Source organism: Pecten maximus, chromosome 3, assembly GCF_902652985.1.
Source record: "Pecten maximus chromosome 3, xPecMax1.1, whole genome shotgun sequence".
NCBI classification, from domain to species: domain Eukaryota; kingdom Metazoa; phylum Mollusca; class Bivalvia; order Pectinida; family Pectinidae; genus Pecten; species Pecten maximus.
Window position 1 is genome coordinate 37,465,652 of NC_047017.1, and position 21,325 is coordinate 37,486,976.

Sequence of the window (21,325 nt, forward strand, 5' to 3'; positions counted from 1 at the left end):
TACAAGTGTATAACATTTATCAAGGTTAATGTGAAATGTTCAATATTAAATTGGAAGACAAAATATACATGTATTTGACATAGTTTTATTTCATAACAAAACAATAAAATTCTTGTGACAATTACAAATATTTTGCACTCTGTTTATGTTTATTTAAAAATATGTACGGAATGAAGCACACAAAGTGTTCCGATACAATGACAATAAGAAACAAGAACAAAAATTAAACAGTAGATCATTATACACCAAGCCAATAAATACATGTACATGTCTGTTTAGGGAAACACATCAAAAATAGACTAGTTAGATGTAGTTCATTGTTGTCAATGGGACAAATCTAGAATTGACCAGTACTTATCTAAAACTGCTTGTATAAACACTTCACAATCAGTACTATTGGTAATGGAGGTATAACCCTAGTCAACACACACATACTTTTGTTTGGCTGGCCTCATTTATGAATACTCATGATCAGTAAGGGTAATAACTTTTACAATTCAAGACAAACCTTGTCTGGAAAAGATAAACAGCACTAATTACACTGATGCATAATTAACAAGGTTTTTGAAATAGGTAATGCCATATTATGCACCTAGGTAGTAAAAAATGTATATAAATTATTTTTTACTGTGGTATCAATTTTCTTGCTAGTTTACAACACAAACTATAGAACTTGTATTGGAAATCTTATGACCTCCTTTTTGTACAACAAGGACATATTTTAAAACAAAATTAAAGTTTTTTCTTTTAACTAAAACCACATATGCCTATGTATAAGCCACTAACAAACAATTTAACTCTATGTATATCAAAGCCAGTTTAAAATTCCTGAGAAATGAGATCCATGTTAACATACAGATACTCATGGTATATGACTATCACTAATCTTTTGTTGAAGTTTGATCTCCTTCTCCAGTTCATACAAGTGGGGATCCTCCCTGCCTGGTGCTATAGACCTCATGGCCTGAGCGAGATTCAGTACATAGTCAATGTTTTTTCCACTTGGTCCAACAGACAAAATCACTTGTTTGGCAATCTCATCAATTGGTGCAGGTCCCAAGTAATCATCATTTTCCTCGGTGGCTAGGTACAATTCCAGATCAATAGGAGATTCTGGGGTATTTTCAGGGTGGAATTGAACCTTGGCTAGACTGTAGCCTCCCTTCTCTCTGTAGTTTAAGTGCTCTCTGACTTTAATCTCATCCTCCTCAGCAATCTCATATGCCATACCCCAGACTTTTTCCTTCAATCAAAAAATTGTCAGCAATAAGTAAAATGTAAACAAAAGGCACAGAAATCTCATATGCTACATCTTGAAGTACATGTACATGTTCTTTTTCTTTAAAAAAGATGGAACATTTCAAATGATAACAACTAAAGTTTTCAACAAAGTTCCCTAAGACAAGACTTGGAAATATTATTTCCCATATCAACTGGTCCTCCTATAATCTACTGATTATGGTGGCTGACAGTATCTGCTTATGAAATTTAACATCAGGTTTGTTTTAACCTTATGATTTTTATATTGCTTATATAATGGAGGTGTGATGAAAATTTAACTCAGAGTCTCTAGTTATAATATATTTTTCAGTGCTGAAGAGACCAGCCCCTCCTTTTAAATAAATGTTTCGTTATGCTAGCACTTAATCATACAAAATGCAGTGTAAGAACTCTTCGGAAACATTCTTTAAAGTGTCCTCTTTCGCCTATGTTCTCCCTAGGTGTTGACACTTGTATGATCACAGGGACTTGGTACAAATTATATATAATGTATAGACCTTTAGTGGGTTGGTAATTCATGGCATTAGGTGACTACGGTGATGTAGTGACACAACATTTTTTGGTCTAGGGATGCTTCATAACATTTATGCATTGCTAACCTTTTTGCCATAAATTACTGTACTTTACAAAGTGTCATATTATTATCTGAAATGGTGCATTTGCCATTCAGAATTTAAAAAGTACATGCAGCGTAAACATGTATAAAAGATTTCACTTAAATTGACGTCGATCTTTATTGTATGGTCTGAAATTATGTAAGATTTGTAAACACATATACAGTTTATACCATTTTTAAATGAACCTGAAATAAACAATATCCATCAATTCCTTTTTTACTTTATATACAATATACCTTGGACTCATTTGAAGCTTTCACCAGTGTCACCACTCTACCAGGCTGAAAGAGATTGAGTAATATTCTTTAAATTAAGTGTAACCGTGTTGCTTTTCATACAAAATTAAGCCGGTAGTAAGATAATGAGTTCTTTATTCTGGAGAATTTAAGCAGGTATTATACACAGCACATGTTGTACAGAACAGAAACAAGAACGAGAATGAATACAGAAAGGAAAGGAATAACTCTGAAATAAATATATAAAAATATACTAGACACTGAGTGGGATGAACAGTAGAACTTGCACACACACACAATACATAACTAAGGGAGATAACTCGCTATTATAATTCATATACATAATTCCATTTTAGATAGAATTACAAAACTATCACAATAGATATAACCTTTCAGATATTTAAGATTTACAAATTCATTGACTTCAATTAAATAATATCAATGATAACTTCATTCAAAGTCAATGTTTAAGTTATTATTTAAAGCTCTCATCAGACCACACCTGGAGTATGCGGCAAGTGTATGGAACCCATATATTGAGTAGCAGATATCCACCTGATCGAGAGCGTTCAAAGAAGGGTATCAAAACTTATTCCAGGACTCAAAAACCTTACATATGAGGAATGCCTAGAGAGACTAAATCTTCCAACTTTACAACATTGGAGAACTAGAGGGGACATTATCAATGTTTTTAAAATAGTTAAAAAAAACTTTGATTATAGAGTAACTGAGAACTTTTTCCAAATGGACAGTTCTAGCAGGACGAGAGGTCACTCTGAATTTTTTTTAAAGAAATGTTGTAATCTAGAATCAAGAAAGAATTTCTTCAGTAACAGAATAATAGATGTATGGAATAATTTGCCCTAACATATTATAGATGCAGATACTGTATACAACTTTGAAGTAATGCTAGATAAACACTGGAAAGACATTCATTTTAAAGTTTAACATTTCATATATATTGAGGATACATATATTGTTGATATGGATATAGAGGCTTCCAGTCTGCATCCATTGATTATCCTAATAAATCCTAATAAATTATAACATTACAGTTAAATTCATACAGCCTATCATGTATACATCATTAAGGGATTTAAGTTACATAAATGTTACATAACATTAACCATTTATAAATAAAATATATTAATTAAATTCTGTGTGTGGCACAGAGCCATCCAACACAATAATTCCATGTTCTCTGCACAGTTTCAATGCATCTAAAATTATATAGATAACTATTTACTACTTATTCTCTGATTACAAATAGATAAAGATATTTCAAGAATCAAAATAACCATTTTCAAAACTATCAACTTTACACATTTTACCTCTAGCTCTATGACTGAAATTATAGAAATAAGAAAATAACTAATTTTACCAAATACTTCAGAATTATCACTAATCAGTATTATCTAAATTAGCTATACTTAATAACAAGAGATCCCAGAGGGATCTTGGCGCCCACCATTGAATGATCTTCATAGGTTCCATGTCAGATTGATCTTTTCTCTACTTTTCCCTTCATTTTACTAATCTGTGCAAATTGAGACATCCCTCCAGTACTTTTCAAACAAGGGAATCCTAGCTATATAAGAAATTTGAGATTTAACGATAATGGCTGTTTGTTTGCCAGGTTGTTTTCAGGACAGACTGGTCCAAAAATGCAATACAAGGGACCAAGGGGAACCTACTTATTTGAAATTTGAGAAAGATCCCTTTAGTACTTTCTCAGAAAAAGCGATAACAAACTTCAATTGTCAAAATCCAAGATGGCTGCCTGTCGGCCATTATTTTCAGATTGGTCTCAAAATGCAACATGCATAACTAGGCACCAAGGGAAACTTACATATGAAATTTCAGAAAGATCCATTCAGTACTTTCTCAGAAATAGTGATAACAAACTTCAATTGTCAAAATCCAAGATGGCTTCCTGTCGACCATGTTGTTTTCTGATTGGTCTCAAAACGCAATATGCATAACTAGGCACCAAGGGAAACCTACATATGAAATTTCAGAAAGATCCATTCAGTACATTCTGAGAAATAGCGATAACAAACTTCAATTGTCAAAATCCAAGATGGCTGCCTGTCGGCTATGTTGTTTTCCGATTGGTCTCAAAATGCAATATGCATAACTAGGCACCAAGGGGAACATACATATGAAATTTCAGAAAGATCCCTTCAGTACTTTTTGAGAAATAGCGATAACAAACTTCAATTGTCAAAATCCAAGATGGCTGCCTGTCGGCCATGTTGTTTTCTGATTGGTCTCCAAATGCAATATGCATAACTAGGCACCAAGGGAAACATACATATGAAATTTCAGAAAGATCTCTTCATTACTTTCTGAGAAATAGCGATAACAAACTTCAATTGTCAAAATCCAAGATGGCTGCCTCTCGGCCATGTTGTTTTCCGATTGGTCTCAAAATGCAATATGCATAACTAGACACCAAGGGGAACATACATATGAAATTTCAGAAAGATCCCTTCAGTACTTTTTGAGAAATAGCGATAACAATCTTCAATTGTCAAAATCCAAGATGGCTGCCTGTCGGCCATGTTGTTTTCCGATTGGTCTCAAAATGCAATATGCATAACTAGCTATCAAGGGGAACCTACATATGAAATTTCAGAAAGATCCCTTCAGTACTTTTTGAGAAATAGCGATAACAAACTTCAATTGTCAAAATCCAAGATGGCTGCCTGTCGGCCATGTTGTTTTCTGATTGGTCTCAAAATGCAATATGCATAACTAGGCACCAAGGGAAACATACATATGAAATTTCAGAAAGATCCCTTCATTACTTTCTGAGAAATAGCGATAACAAACTTCAATTGTCAAAATCCAAGATGGCTGCCTGTCGGCCATGTTGTTTTCCGATTGGTCTCAAAATGCAATATGCATAACTAGGCACCAAGGGAAACATACATATGAAATTTGAGAAAGATCCCTTCAGTACTTTCTGAGAAATAGCGATAACAAACTTCAATTGTCAAAATCCAAGATGGCTGCCCGTCGGCCATGTTGTTTTCCGATTGGTCTCAAAATGCAATATGCATAACTAGACACCAAGGGGAACCTACATATGAAATTTGAGAAAGATCCCTTCAGTACTTTCTAAGGATTAGCGATAACAAGAATTGTTTACGGACGGAGGGACGGAGGGACGGCCGGACGGACGGAGGGACGGAGGGACGGACGGACGGACGGACGGAGGGACGGACGGACGACGGACCACGGACGCAGGGCGATTTGAATAGCCCACCATCTGATGATGGTGGGCTAAAAATAGTGACCAATAAAACACAAGAAAAGGACATAGACTTTGGACTTGGATCACAGGGTGTAAACTGTAACACAAAATACAGCAAGACATAATACAAAGAACATATATGTAACGCCAATTAACGACCCAATAAACGACAAACACATACACAATACAATCTGGGCACATTTAAACAGACATCTAAACACAAATATCACATTTAATATATACAACGATACAAACTAATAAAATTAGACCCTGTCACAAAAGTTCAGGATGACAAGCGACAGGCCTCCTCTATGTTGTGAGGTAGTCAACAACTACTACAAGGAGACCCTGCTTCAAAGTGACCTACTGTTAACAGGGCAATAAGCCCAACAAACAACAAACTTGAAGAGTAATGGCCTTTTAGAGTTTATTACCTTTGGATGTTGTGAATATGATAACTTGAGTAAATATCAACAGATTTTGATAACATCTTGGACAAGTTTGACAAGGGAATGGTGACTCGATGTAGGTAACCGAATCACAATATTGGTAATTGATGCTGTTCAAAGGGGGATTACTCCGTGATACATATACTATATACAACTGTAACAATACATGTAATGTTTAGTTATTGAGATGTTAACATCATTCATTATAATAATCTACGTTGTTATCGCTAACTATGGCCTGCAGATGTACCCATGGACTAATTATAATACTGCATCTGCTAGTCACACAGTAGATGGGCCTAAAATACGTCACCTTTCCTGGCACACCCCTGTGGTCCGTGCTTCCCTGCCAGAACCTGCGATGGTAACCTTCGATATAGCCCACCAGTTTCCGTTTAAACGGAAAGTCTACCTTCCATATGAGTGAACCGTATCCATACACCCACATCCCGGCAAGTAAACGGCAACAATATCGAGTCAATCTTGGGACATTCCACCTTTTCACCACCGGATGTTGACATCGGTTTGTTGTCGCTTATACACTTGCAAATCTACTTTCATTTTACCGGTAAAATCTACTTACGTCTCGGAATTCAGAGATCTTTCAAACTTGAAAAATGATCACCCTTGTCTACATCTCACAAACGACATAAATGCAGTCATCCCACAGCACTCGGTTATTGCCATCCACGCATAGGTTTGTGCACTAACACATTGGCATGAGAAGTGGACCAATCTATTCATTATTTAGATACTGTATTTAGATAGAGATTTTATACATACATACAGATAGTTTTATTTAAATACAGATATCTCTATTTTGAATATACATGTAGATATATCTCTTTTAATCAAGGATATCTGTAATTTAGATACAGTAGAGACATATATCCCTATATACATGTATATGTCTCTGGAAACAGGCATGCATATTGTATTTTGTCAATGAATACAAATATCTCTAATTTAGATAAAGATATCTGAATTAAATGGGTACCCATCGTACAATAAGTGTTTAGCACGCTAATTAATCAAATATTGGTATGACATTCTATGTAAACACTCATTTGTCAAATAGGGATTGAATGGATTTTCATTCCGGCTATGAATAGCAGTAACTACATTGTATATATCCAGTGGCGCGCGTTAGCGGGGAATGAAATTTAACACCATATATAAAACACACACACATTCTACTTCGAACGGACCACGGACTTAGATATAGTGTTTTCGGACGACCTTAAATGGTAAAACCCACATTTTAAACATCACAAACATCTTTTTAATCAGCGCCCCTGTGCACCCAACTCCAAAACACTCCACGAAATCGTCATTATTGACGGAAGGGAGTTATCATAAGAAGAAGAAGAAAGCTAGATCAGCCCTTTGCTTCCCAAAATAAACCCGAAACGCTGCCCATTGTTTTCCTTTATCACCAACGATTTCATTACAAGGGAAGAGGGATTTGTCACACAGATGCCCGAGGACCCGTGACTACTTACACTTTAGACTAGGCGTGCACAACAATTTAAAGAGTGGCTTTTATGTACAAGACTGTTGAGGGAATGTTACAGCCATATCTCTGAACGAACACCTTACAAAACAACGACCAAAGTAAAGTTTTAAATATAGAAATAACGTTGGCTTTTACGTACATCACGTGTCACAAAAAAAAACACCAAAAAAACAAAACATAAACCCGAAACCTCTTGCAGAACCAACACACAATTGTCATGACTCTGAATACCGGACGCTTTCTTTGGGATACAAACAGTTACATATAGTCTGGAGGAATCATTTAGATAAAATAGTGTGTGTGCTCGAAAATTGGTGGCTTCCAGAGGTGCAATAATGCATCAAAAGACTCTTATCCCCTGCGCACCACAAAAGAAACTACCAATATTTGTATGAATTTGGCTCTTTGCACGAAGTGCGATGCAATTTAACTATTTGTTACCTTGGTTACAGGAAAAATTATATACATGTATATAGAAAACGCAAACCACTCCGTACCAAAAGGCACAACTAGACCGCTAGATCAATACGTGAACCAGGTTTTGTGAAGTTACCTTATTAAAAGTTTAAATGTTTTGGAATTAAGTTTCGGAAACAGTAACATATAGCTGTCAACACTTGTTTCCGTGGTTACAAGATGATAAGAGAAATGCAAACATCCCCATACCAAAAAGCACTGATAGACCACTAGAGCAAAACGGTAGTCGGACAGGCGGAACCCGCTAACACGTTTCGCGGGGATAAACATATGCACATAGGAAAACAAACATTGGAAAGGGAAGAATTATATACGGTCTGAACAGTAGGACACTTCAGTCGACGTGGAAAGAAAGGGATATCAGAGTTTTTTGTGGATGAAGACCTTACAATGGAAGATCTACAAAAACAAGGCAAAACCCCAGACACTCGCCTCCCGATCGCTATTCTTCATAAATTGGTTTCTACATTGTCAAACATATAGACTTGACACACTATGAACAATTGACTATGGAACAAGTTTATGTATTTGTTAACCGTTGATACTTTCTTACGGGTAGGTGAATCGGCTGCTGTTCAGGACAAACACAACCCTTTGAGCCTTGCTGACATTCAGTTTTTTTGACTTTTTTACCTCTGCCCTGTGAGTCGTGTAGAACTCCAATGAGATTAAAAATAACTTTAAATCTTATAAGGGTTATTATCTCACTGATCCGCCGGCATTCTCGTTGAGGAGTCGTTATGATAATACGAACTGCCAAGTGCTTGCACTGTAGCCCTTTGTACAGCTGCGCGGCTCATCCCCAGGTCCGAAATTGATCATTTCGTCTGGTAAGACATTTTCATATGCTTATTTCGTAAAGATAATGAAGCATCCTTTGTAAGTTCCAGTTTATAGCTCTGATTCCTATAGGATTCATAGTTTTAGGATAGGTGCAGCAAGCTCAGCTGCAATGATGGGGTCCACGAATGTGATATACAGGAAATGGGTAGGTGGTATCCAGGTGCATTTAAGCGTTACCCACATATTCTTCAATTTTATCATTTTGGTTTGGTGGATGTATGTCATCTGCATACCTAGTTTTTATTTGTTTGATCCTAATCTTCACAGTAGCCTTTGTGTATGATTAACTATTTGTTACAAGTTGTTCATGTTATTAAGTGCTCAATGGACTTGTATGAGCATACATAGGAATTTTCATTTACGAGGTTATTAGTTGCAACTGATAGGCATGGGAAGATGTAACTCTGCCTTTCTTTTGATGACCAGTCCGACAAGATATACTCGTACATCTGAGGTTGCTACCACTTCAGGATGCGAACATTTCTCCTCGCTTTCACAGTCTCAGACATAGTGTAACACGCTTCTGTGGTTCTGCATTATGATGAATATGCGGTGGACATCATTGGAACAGAGCTGCTGACGCTGAGTGATGCACCTCTGCCACCAACTTCCATAACAAGTAATAATAGATAACATTTTTATGAAAACAAATAATGCAAATTGGATACATGGGATGAGGCATCTCTGTTCTCACTTGTCTGCATCCTTTCTATGTTTGCTTTTGACCTATTTTTGATCTTCATCGGAATATGACACTTTGCATGGGATGACGCATCTCTGCTCCAAAAATATGAGAATTCGTGCATATAATGCACATGTACATATTGTTGTTTATTGCAGTGTTTTATAATATTTGTTGGCTACACTAATTTCGTCTGATTGTTCCCAGTCATACTGCGGCGGGTGGGGGATGAAGTCATTTTTCTCGTCGAACAAGGGGACAACAGAATAAATGTTGGCAGAATTAACAAGATACTTTTGTTTTTCATTCTACACGATTAAAAAAATTGAACAAACAATAAATAATGTCATGTAAATAGAGGTTACAAAATTAGTGGTTGCTGTATATGGAAAATCTTTCACGCGAGTAGTATTTTTCAAAGTACACAACGAGCTTCTCATTGAAGTGAATAAAATCTTGAGTAAATAAATAAGAAATAGAAAACCTCTTGCATTTTCTACTCAATGTCAATATTTGGCAATAAAAGTGGCATAGCCTTGGTAGAAAATGATCATAAAATTCCGTAACACGAACTCGTTCGAGCTATTGTGGTATAGAATATTTGAAGCAAGTTTCATATATATATATCTGTTGATAAATAGAGCTAAGAGAGTGCTAACAAAGAATTCTTAATGAATGAGCTTTACCTGAACAAAAAATATAAAATGTCGTTATGCCAATGGTTGAAACACGAACTAAAAACCGTAATCAATGTTAAACTTAATTGCTTGTAGTTGTATTTAGAGAATCTTCGAGAAAAAGAATAAAAAATAGAAAACTTCTTGCATTTTCTTCACATTGCCCATATTTGGCAATGAAAGGGGCATAACTCTGCTAAAAATAGTCGCGAAATTCTGTAATACGAACTCGCTTGAGCTTTTGTGCAATATAATATATTCTTAGCAAGTTTCATAAAAATCAGTTGATAAATATAGGCTAGAGAGCACTAACAAGAAAAAGTTAACGGACGGACGTACGGACTGCGCAGGGTATACCATAATACGACCCGTCGATGGCGGGCGTATACAAAAGTAGTCCCGGTTATATCTCACCGTGCCAGCCAATAGGAACTCGTTTACAGCTTATTACACATGTCGTATAAAGTGTTTATTTATACAACAGTTGCAATGATTAATTGGTGCATTGTGAGTTGAATAACACCCACCTTTTGTTGTAGAAACTTAGGTTTAGCTAGCCCGAGTTCCCTCTGGCCCTGACACAGACATGGTGTCAGGGCCAGAGGAAACTCGGGCTAATGTTTAGCCAGCAAACCTTCATGTTTTAATTTCACTGTTTTTAACATGCATCAATGAAACGATATCACAAGGAAATAAAATGCTATGCATTATTTATTGTCATCACCGACATCCTTTACAATTGTATCTTTATATGGAGTCTGTGGAATAGGCAGAGGTAGAATCATTGTTATTAACCAGTATCTTCCGAAAACATCCAGGAAATTATCAATCTTTGATTTAGAAACTGTTCCACCTCCAATCGACGTGGCTTCATGTGTAGTCTGTCCCGCCATAGTGATTTGTAACTGCCAAAACCACAAGCCGGCGGCTATGAGTCCTGCCGTTAGACAAGCATACATGAGAAACAAAAGGAATATATAACCCAGCTCAACTTGAACATTCGTGGCTATTTTTCCAACCATGTCAATCAACAGGAATATAAATGTCTGTGGACCATGGAATGTGACATTATATAACTTTTTTAAGTGTACCACAATCATAATCATTCCATAGAACGTGCCGACCATCATGTAGAAGCAGTACATAACGAAGAACTTCTGGTTGAAGTAGCCGACGCACACAGTCATAAAGAAACAGTGGTGATCGCGCTTTAGGATGCAAGTCTGACACAACACACAGTGATGTGACCTGGGAGGAGGAACTATGTGACAAATCTCACAATACTTCTGGTCGTTGTCCGCATTTTTACCTCCTCCGTCATTTTTCTTGCCTTTACTCTTTGTCTCACTTGTTTTCCTTTTCCTTGCCATGCTAGATCCATTTTCCACCAACCGACCCTTCTTATCAGTATGTTTAACAGTGTGCTTTAGTTGACAACCTTTGTCGTTACATGGACTGTCAGGCTTAGCTAAGCTGTTAACTGCACTCACTTTCATGCTATTTCCGGATTTTACCGCACGTTTGATACTTGTATCAGTGAAGACACACAGAACGAAGTTACCTACAGCATTGATAAAAGTAAACAAGACGAACAGTCTGTGTTGGCGTAATCGGCCTCTGTCACCCACATACAAGTCCGGTAGTATTTCTGACCAACATACCACAGTAACGACAAGGGTCATTAATGTAAAGTAGAAACATAAGAACAAGTTTCCAACTGCCATCAACCGAATCCTGAAAGTGTAACAACACAGACTGGCTACACTCTGTCCGGACTCGGGAACACAAGGTTGTGTTAGTATACTAAGTATCTGGACTGTTGTATTTGACTTATACGACTGGCGATCAGTAATCCGATAAGTAGATCAACATTAGCGGTATAAAATGTGTATTTGTTTGAACATATGCAGTGACACACAGTTGATGTTTACAGGTAAACCTATATTGCTTATATTGCCTACACAGGTAAAACACCCCGGCAGATCAATAATGTAAATTCCCAGTATTGATAAACAAGTCTTACCGAGGCAACGACATGCCTTGCTGGTACGATTTATTATCGTATAATTTCCGTTGAACAGAAAGCGAACTTTTATTCCTTCGAATATTGTAATTTAACATTTTGGCTTGACAGGAGTAAGTCGATAACCATCCACGGCGTTGGTCAGCATTTTGTCGAATAAGAACTCTCCAATCCTAAAGTGATTTTACAATGCGTTCGAAATGTCTGGGTTTAAAAACAAGAGGCCCATGGGCCTTAACGGTCACCTGAGATTTGAAATATTTCAGTTAATTTAATTTACCTTTTTTGGCCACACCCATCAGCCCAGCCCCTAGGGGTCAGTCAGGGCCAGCATGTGCATGCCATCAAATTGTCATCCCATGCTGATAATGTTAACCAAGTTAGAATGAATTCCAATCAAAATCAAACAAATTAGAGTCAAAAATGTGATTTCCCTATATAAACTATAGTACATTTTACCCCCTCCCCAGGGGCAAACTTGAGACCCCAGGGTTATGAAATTCACAATTTTGGTAAAGTACCTTAAGACCCTTCCATCCATGAAGAGTATTTGATTTCATCATATCTCATTCTGAGAGAAGAGAAGATTTTTGAAATTTCAGTCAATTTGACCCTTTTTAGCCCCGCCCATCAGCCCCTGGGGGTCAGTCAGGGCCAACATGTACATGCCATCAAACTGTCATCCAATGCTGATAATGTTAACCAAGTTAGAATGAATTCCAATTGAAATAAAACAAATTATAGTCAAAAATGTGATTTCCCTAAATAAACTATAGTAAAGTTTACCTCCTCCCCAGGGGCAAACGTGAGACCCCAGGGTCATAAAATTCACAATTTCAGTAAAGCACCTTAAGGCCCTTTTTATTTATGAAGATTATTTGATTCCATCATATCTGAGAGTAGAGAAGAAGATTTTTGAAATTTCAGTCAATTTGACCCTTTTAGCCCCGCCCATTAGCCCCTGGGGGTCAGTCAGGGCCAACATGTGCATGCCATCAAACTGTCATCCAATGCTGATAATGTTAACCAAGTTAGAATGAATTCCAATTGAAATCAAACAAATTATAGTCAAAAATGTGATTTCCCTATATAAACTATAGTAAAGTTTACCCCCTCCCCAGGGGCAAATGTGAGACCCCTGGGTCATGAAATTCACAATTTTGTTAAAGCACTTTAAGACCCTTCCATCTATGAAGAGTATTTGATTCCACCATATCTGAGAGTAGAGAAGAAGATTTTTGAAATTTCAGTCAATTTGACCCTTTTTAGCCCCGCCCATTAGCCCCTGGGGGTCAGTCAGGGCCAACATGCGCATGCCATCAAACTGTCATCCAATGCTGATAATGTTAACCAAGTTAGAATGAATTCCAATTGAAATCAAACAAATTATAGTCAAAAATGTGATTTCCCTAAATAAACTATAGTAAAGTTTACCTCCTCCCCAGGGGCAAACGTGAGACCCCAGGGTCATAAAATTCACAATTTCAGTAAAGCACCTTAAGACCCTTTTTAGTTATGAAGATTATTTGATTCCATCATATTAGAGTAGAGAAGAAGATTTTTGAAATTTCAGTCAATTTGACCCTTTTTAGCCCCGCCCATCAGCCCCTGGGGGTCAGTCAGGGCCAACATGTGTATGCCATCAAACTGTCATCCAATGCTGATAATGTTAACCAAGTTAGAATGAATTCCAATTGAAATCAAACAAATTATAGTCAAAAATGTGATTTCCCTATATAAACTATAGTAAAGTTTACCCCCTCCCCAGGGGCAAATGTGAGACCCCTGGGTCATGAAATTCACAATTTTGTTAAAGCACTTTAAGACCCTTCCATCTATGAAGAGTATTTGATTCCACCATATCTGAGAGTAGAGAAGAAGATTTTTGAAATTTCAGTCAATTTGACCCTTTTTAGCCCCGCCCATTAGCCCCTGGGGGTCAGTCAGGGCCAACATGTGCATGCCATCAAACTGTCATCCAATGCTGATAATGTTAACCAAGTTAGAATGAATTCCAATTGAAATCAAACAAATTATAGTCAAAAATGTGATTTCCCTATATAAACTATAGTAAAGTTTACCCCCTCCCCAGGGGCAAACGTGAGACCCCTGGGTCATGAAATTCACAATTTTGGTAAAGCACCTTAAGACCCTTCCATCTATGAAGAGTATTTGATTCCACCATATCTGAGAGTAGAGAAGAAGATTTTTGAAGTTTTAGTCAATTTGACCCATTTTAGCCCCGCCCCTCAGGCCCCTGGGGGGTGGGGACCATATAATTCACAATTTTGGTTGACCTTTAGCCATAGAAGCTTCCAGCCAAATTTCATTGAATTTGGTTCAGGGGTTTTGGAGAAGAAGTCGAAAATGTAAATTGTTTACGGACGGACGACGGACGACGCACGACGACGGACAAAAGGGGATTAGAATAGGTCACATGAGACTTTGTCTCAGGTGACCTAAAAACTTACTTACGATTTTGGGTAGCATATTCGTGTGTTAAATTTAACTGGAACATACTTGAATTCACCGTGGGTTTGTGAACCCGGATGTGATGTACAATTTAGTCGTAATCTGCCCATGTTTCAATGTAATTAAAGATCCAAGTGATAGGCTGACGTGACAGAGACGTGGTCTACATTTTTTTCTTTATACAACACTTTTTTGGATTTTTTAAGTGTCCACATTACACTATCTTAATCATGATGTACACTTACTATAACATCATGACTGAATCGTTCACTTTGGTGATGCGGATGGCAATAAGTTTTGACGAAGACTTAGTTTAATAATGGGTCGAAACTTCAATAAAACGTTGATAAGGTTTTTTTGTGAATTTTTGGCATATAATGTAAAGGAACACTACATCATTTAATGTGGTCTTGGCATCGAGATTGAATTTTATATTTTAAGCTAGTAAATATTTTGTGATGATGGATTTATTCGACTCCAACAGCATATTCCGAAGTGTCAAAACTTTAGTGCCTCAATGGGGCCGCGGTGGCCGAGTGGTTAAGGTGTCCCGACACTTTATCACTAGCCCTCCACCTCTGGGTTGCGAGTTCGAAACCTACGTGGGGCAGTTGCCAGGTACTGACCGAAGGCCGGTGGTTTTTCTCCGGGTACTCCGGCTTTCCTCCACCTCCAAACCTGGCACGTCCTTAAATGACCCTGGCTGTTAATAGGACGTTAAACAAAAACAAACACAAACATTAGTGCCTCAATAGCCGTTGGATCCTTGGTTTTTACTGCAAGTTTCTCTCATAATCAAAGACAACATCAGCTTTTTTTTAATCATGTTAAGTAAAAACATAAACGCAGTACATCTGAAATGATCTTACAATGGATACCTTTCTAAGCAAATTGAGAGTTACGTCAGTGGAGTCAAAATTAATGAGACTACAGCATACATCTCGATATTCAGAAAACTGTCAGTACACTGTAATCACATGAACTAAAACGTGACAAGAAAGTTAAAATGGACCTCGAGGATTGAAAATCAACTAGCAGTCCCCACCTGCAGTCCCAAAGAATTGTACCAAAGACACACAATACATTAGGATAAAATGTGGTTTATTTCATTAAAGAATAATCAAGAACATTGTTTACAATGTTATTTCAAAAGTGGGTTTCGAAGTGTACACTATGTGAACACAATAATTTTGTTACGTGTACGCTATTTTTTACTATCGTTAACTAAAGCATCTTATCTAACACACTGTCAATTTATAACTGTGGAGAAAACGATATATATCAGTAACATCAGAAAGAAGAGGTACATGAATGTCAGTAAGAAGAGATATATAAAGGTCAGTAAAAAGATACATAAGTGTCAGTAAGATGAGATACATAAAGGTTAGTAAGAAAAGATACATAAAGGTCAGTAAGAAGAGATACATACATGGGAGAGTATGCCAGTCCAAGAGATTATGTGTTCTATAACCAGTCATGGAGAGTGTGTGTTCTGTAACCAGTCATGGAGAGTGTGTGTGTTCTGTAACCAGTCATGGAGAGTGTGTGTGTTCTGTAACCAGTCATGGAGAGTGTGTGTGTTCTATAACCAGTCATGGAGTGTGTGTGTGTGTTCTGTAACCAGTCATGGAGAGTGTGTGTTCTGTAACCAGCCCGGGAGAGTGTTCGTTCTATAACCAGTCAGGAGAGTATGTGTTGTATAACAAGTCCGAGAGAGTATGTGTTCTAAACCAAGTCCGAGAGAGTATGTGTTCTAAACCAAGTCCGAGAGAGTATGTGTTCTATAACAAGTCCGAGAGAGTATGTGTTCTATAACAAGTCCGAGAGTATGTGTTCTGTAACCAGCTCGGGAGAGTGTGTGTTCTATAATCAGCCCGGGAGAGTGTGCGTTCCCTTTACCAGTTCGGGAGAGTATGCGTTCTTTAACCAGATCGGCAGAGTGTGTGTTCTCTCACCAGCCCGGGAGAGTGTGTGTTCCTTCACCAGCCTGGAAGAGTATGTGTTCCCTCACCAGCCTGGGAGAGTATGTGTTCCCTTTCCAGCCTGGGAGAGTATGTGTTCCCTCACCAGCCTGGGAGAGTTTGTGTTCCCTCACCAGCCCGGGAGAGTATGTGTTTCCTTACCAGCCCAGGAGAGTATGCGTTTTCTTACCAGCCCGGGAGAGTATGCGTTCCCTTACCAGCCAAGGAGAGTATGCGTTTCCTTACCAGCCCGGGAGAGTATGCGTTTCCTTACTAGCCCGGGAGGGTATGCGTCTGCTCTCTTAATAATTTTAAAATTACGCATTGGTAAGAACGTTATGCTATGATAATAATGCAGATTATTAAACAAGTTTAGTTTATTAGTGACATGAAATAGGCCCAGTTTAACGGACCAGATGTAATACTAATACTATATAACATGAAATATTGTGTGTACTTTCTTTCGTAATATTGGAGTTTACAAAACAATTTCCATTATAATCTTAGTTAACAATAATGTAACAATAAACATACACAAAATATTCGTTGTTGCATAGCAACCAAGAAAACAATTAAAGTTTAGACACAAAATGAATGGTCCATGTTATACTGTAAAGAAAACAAATAATACATATAATTGACAAAATTACCCACGCAAATATAGTCTCGGGTGATTGAGAAAAGTCACGATATTGTTCATTTCCTGCTGCAGTACGTCTTTATCCTTGCTGGAGAGCAGATTAACCCCGGTATGGAAGTACAGTGGAAGATTTCCCCTCTGGAGATAACCCAGCAGACGATACGTCATTGACTCCACACGGGTCGCCAATAGTTCCTGCTGCCATTCGGTATCTAATGGGTGATACTCACACTCCCAGAACAGCACGTTCTTCAGGTGGTATGATGTTAGACCTTTTCTGGCATTATGATTGCACCATGTTTTTTCTTTTAAAGTCTTCAGAATACGAAGGCATTTCCTCCTGCATGTCCCGTTTTCGTCGATGCTTTCCAGAAGCTCCTTTTCACATGCAGCAAAAGACAATGTCCAATAAAATGGCGCCTTGGCTACAACATGTATCCCGATATCCTTGATACAGGAAATCTTTTGATCTGACGGCCATTCTCGGTCTTGTATTGGCATTGGCCAATTGAATTCATTTTTAAATTCCACACTTGCTTCAATCATGGGGCACAAATCAATGCTGATTGGATAGCTAATATTCGGAAATGTTATGGAAAGTGTTATTGCTGGGGAATCAGACATACGATCTGCCGTGACACGGTTTCTCATCTTCGGCTGGTTCACCGCCTCGGCTATAAGAGCCTTGAATCTTCTCTTAACTTTGATCGGCACTATATCGTTATTAAACGTCATGCTCGCTCCACCATCGTTAAGTCTTTCGGAATCCCACCTTGCTACTAGACTGCCATATTCAATGAAACATTGGCCAGCAGGAGGGTTTGGTAGAGCAATCGCCGTGCTCTCTATATTTTTCTTAGATTTATCAAAGTCATAGTTTCTTGGACAAAATTTGTTTGACCAATACAGTTTCCCTACATCGACGATTACACTGAAATCAAACTCGTCTGGCCTCTCTACTTTGAGATGTGTGTGGTAGCTCCCAACCTTCACTGTTGGGATCAGAAATCGGCTGTCTCTCTGATTAACATACCTTAGTAACTCGTCCACCAGTGGTAACACCTCTTTAGTAACCCTCTTTGTTTCGTCACGTCTCATTTTCACATTATTCTCATAAAAATGGTTCAGAATTGTGTTATCCATTGCTATTTAGTAACGTTCATACAATCTGCCGAGGTATACCTTCACAATTCGGGAACAGACCGGTTGAATGTGAGTAGCAAGCACTGCGATAGCTAGGCCTATTGATATCCCGGGATTTCCGTCTAATTATAGAGCTGACAACTAAAGTGTATCTATTTTTAGCTCTTCTCTGCTTTCCAGAAACATGCAAGTACACTTTGTACATTGATTCAGTCAAAGTTTTTAATATAGACTGTCATCCGTAGGAGGTGTAGAAGTACGGAATGGTATCAATCTGTTAACAACGTGTTAAACCGTTGAATACAGTGGTAAAGTCCCGTTCTGATCGTTTATATAGATATCCTCCTCCCTGTTGAGGTCCCTGTTACAAAAGTATCGAGTTCCGAGAAAATCAAGCGGTTACTTTCATTTTCGCTTTTGGTAAATTCCAAACGAACGCTTACTATCTGGTCAATTATTACGTAGTAAACATATTAAACACGAAATAAACCCTTTCTTGTTATTATTACCTGGTTAAACACGAGTTAAACCCCGTCGCGTCAAGTGATTATTACTTGGTTAAACACGAGGTTACATTGTTTGTGATTATGATATCAAAATAGTAAATTGTTCACAAAATATACCAACCCATATTGTCACGAAGACAATATATATATATAACTCAACTTTACCGAAACGTAGCTAAATTAGATCTATTGATAGTTTGACCAAGCTAACCTGCAAAATGTACACAATTCATGTATAATTGGTATGATTTCATAAGTTTATACAAACCAAACGATCAAAATTGCACATAGAAAATCGCAAACATAAAAAAATGTAAACATGAACGGATTAGTAAGTTTCTATTTATAGGACTTCACCTGTATATAGATTTGGAGTTCCGAGTAAATCCGGTGGTTTTATTTTCGATTTATGCTAGAATACTCATGGAAGAGATACCATCCATAAGCATTTATTGATTTAAGCAGAAAACCAATTCTGCAATAAATTACAGGGATGAATTATTTGCATCAAAATTGACAAATTTTTTTGCTATTTAAACTCATTTTCGGTTTTCATTTGTCATTACACAGACGCCTGCTTCTGATTTGTATTTAAAGAATTAAGAAGAAAAAGTATTAGGAGTTTTTGTTATTTTTCAAAAAATACTAACTAAAAGCAGACGCCTGTGGCCATTAGCTCTAACTAGGTCACGGGCCCATTACACATTAGTCCGATACTCACAATTCACCATACCGCGTTCAATATAATTGTGATTTTGGTCAAATTCATTTCGCTTAAATCATAAAAAGAAATTGAATAAAACACATATTACCAATTAAATAAAACGGATATTACCAACAAGATAAAACACATATTATGAATTAGATAAACACATACAATGTATTACCAATTAAATAATACACATATCATCAATTAGATAAAACACATATTTCCAATTAAATAAGTACATATAATCAATTAGGTAAAACACATGCATGTATTACCAATTAAAACCGCCAAGTAAATAGTTCTCATTGAATACTATTTTCTTTAGAAAGAGAGACAATCACTCACCTATTATGAGAATGCACTGAAGTGTACAACTTTTTATCAAATTTTGAAAATCTCTAAGGACATTATTGTCATTCCGTTTTCAATCAATAAAGAAATACAATGTTTTTTGGACTGATTAATCAAACTGCATTATATAATAGGATTGATAAATTGATAACGAATTTTTTGTCTGTACTAAGCGTTACATCTACACCAAATGGTATGCCTTTAGTTAATTGCATTAAAGATTGCTATACGGTTCTGAATATATTGCATATTGCAGAATCGGATAAAATCAGTTGAACTTGTCTAACCCTGACAGTTATGCATCTCACAGTATGTCTACACGTATATTATCCTCCCTTTTATACCTATTATGTTATACTTTCTAATTCTGTCGTCTTCACTTTCGATTTTCAGTAACTTGATTTAAATAGGACCATATATGGAACTCATTTTCCATATTTTAGTTATTTTTTCATGTAAAAACGATACATACAGGCTTGACTATGCCTGTTCGTTAAAATGCTCGTTCCCTTCTCCTGTTTTTCTCCATTCAGACATCTTCATCAATGCCTCTATCTATTTCTTCTTTCTTTGTTTTATTTTTCCTTTTCTATTTCCTCTTTTCTACTTTCCTTTTCTCTCACTAAAAAATGAGAGAGAAAATATGAATTTCGTGGTGTATGGATAAAAATCATTTTGTATATTGACACAAATATATTATTTTGTCATTGTTTAAAACTGTTGAAAAAAAATAATAATAAAACATATTATCAATCAAATTAAAAACATTACCAATTAAATAAAACCTATTACCAGCAAAATAAAACACATATTACCAATTAAATAAAACACATATTACCAATTAAATAAAACACATATAACCAATTAAATAAAACACATATTTCCTAATAGATAAGACACATGGGTGTGTGATTAAGTATATGTATTGTAAGGCTGTTAGAGTTATACTACTACATACCACTTTCGGTACCCAGTAACTATTACTTACAGTTACAATACTTGATCTGCTTAAATGATATTCTACAAACGGTAAAATGGAAGACTTGTCCAGAACCCGTTGAGAAATTTAGCAACATTGTTTTAAGACATTTAAGACGGATTGGTACTAAACATTCTGTTACATTTTGTATGTATTGATGGAAAGACACAAAACAAAAGAGCACATGTTCCAAAACACGCTGCATTAAAAAACTCAACAAAGGGAAACCGAATGTTGTTATGGCCAGAATTACTCAGAACGGCTGTGCGACAAATGTCACGTGACTGCTTCGTGTCAAGGTTTGTTTTCAATGTTCTAGAAGCATGAGGTAAGATTTGAAAAATACATCGGAGTTTCCAGTCCAAAATAAGCCATTCACGTGATAACTGATAATGATAAACAAGGAAGCTTTATCACACTGTTATGCAATAGATTGTATATTTAGTGTAGGCAAAATCATGAGTTGTGACTTTAAAATAGAATGTAAGAACGGAAATGCGCCAG

At 36.8% G+C, this 21,325-nt stretch overlaps 3 protein-coding genes across 3 annotated transcripts; all 3 read right to left on the reverse strand.

The window, feature by feature from the left end:
- Positions 1 to 71: 71 nt before the first annotated feature.
- On the reverse strand, positions 72 to 6,499 carry LOC117324075 (putative glutathione-specific gamma-glutamylcyclotransferase 2). The gene is made up of 3 exons (XM_033879704.1): positions 6,156 to 6,499; positions 2,135 to 2,179; positions 72 to 1,243 (listed from the first exon to the last, which is right to left on the reverse strand). The coding sequence occupies exons 1-3, from the start codon at positions 6,288 to 6,290 to the stop codon at positions 863 to 865; spliced, it is 561 nt and encodes a 186-aa protein (XP_033735595.1). The 5' UTR covers positions 6,291 to 6,499; the 3' UTR covers positions 72 to 862.
- A 4,245-nt stretch (positions 6,500 to 10,744) lies between these two features.
- Positions 10,745 to 11,533, reverse strand: LOC117322742 (palmitoyltransferase ZDHHC22-like). Its single transcript, XM_033877680.1, has one exon. It carries the CDS (start codon positions 11,531 to 11,533, stop codon positions 10,745 to 10,747), a length of 789 nt encoding a protein of 262 aa, XP_033733571.1.
- A 3,739-nt stretch (positions 11,534 to 15,272) lies between these two features.
- On the reverse strand, positions 15,273 to 18,817 carry LOC117324076 (protein mab-21-like 3). Its single transcript, XM_033879705.1, has one exon. The coding sequence runs from the start codon at positions 18,274 to 18,276 to the stop codon at positions 17,140 to 17,142; it is 1,137 nt and encodes a 378-aa protein (XP_033735596.1). The 5' UTR covers positions 18,277 to 18,817; the 3' UTR covers positions 15,273 to 17,139.
- Between the last annotated feature and the right edge of the window lie 2,508 nt (positions 18,818 to 21,325).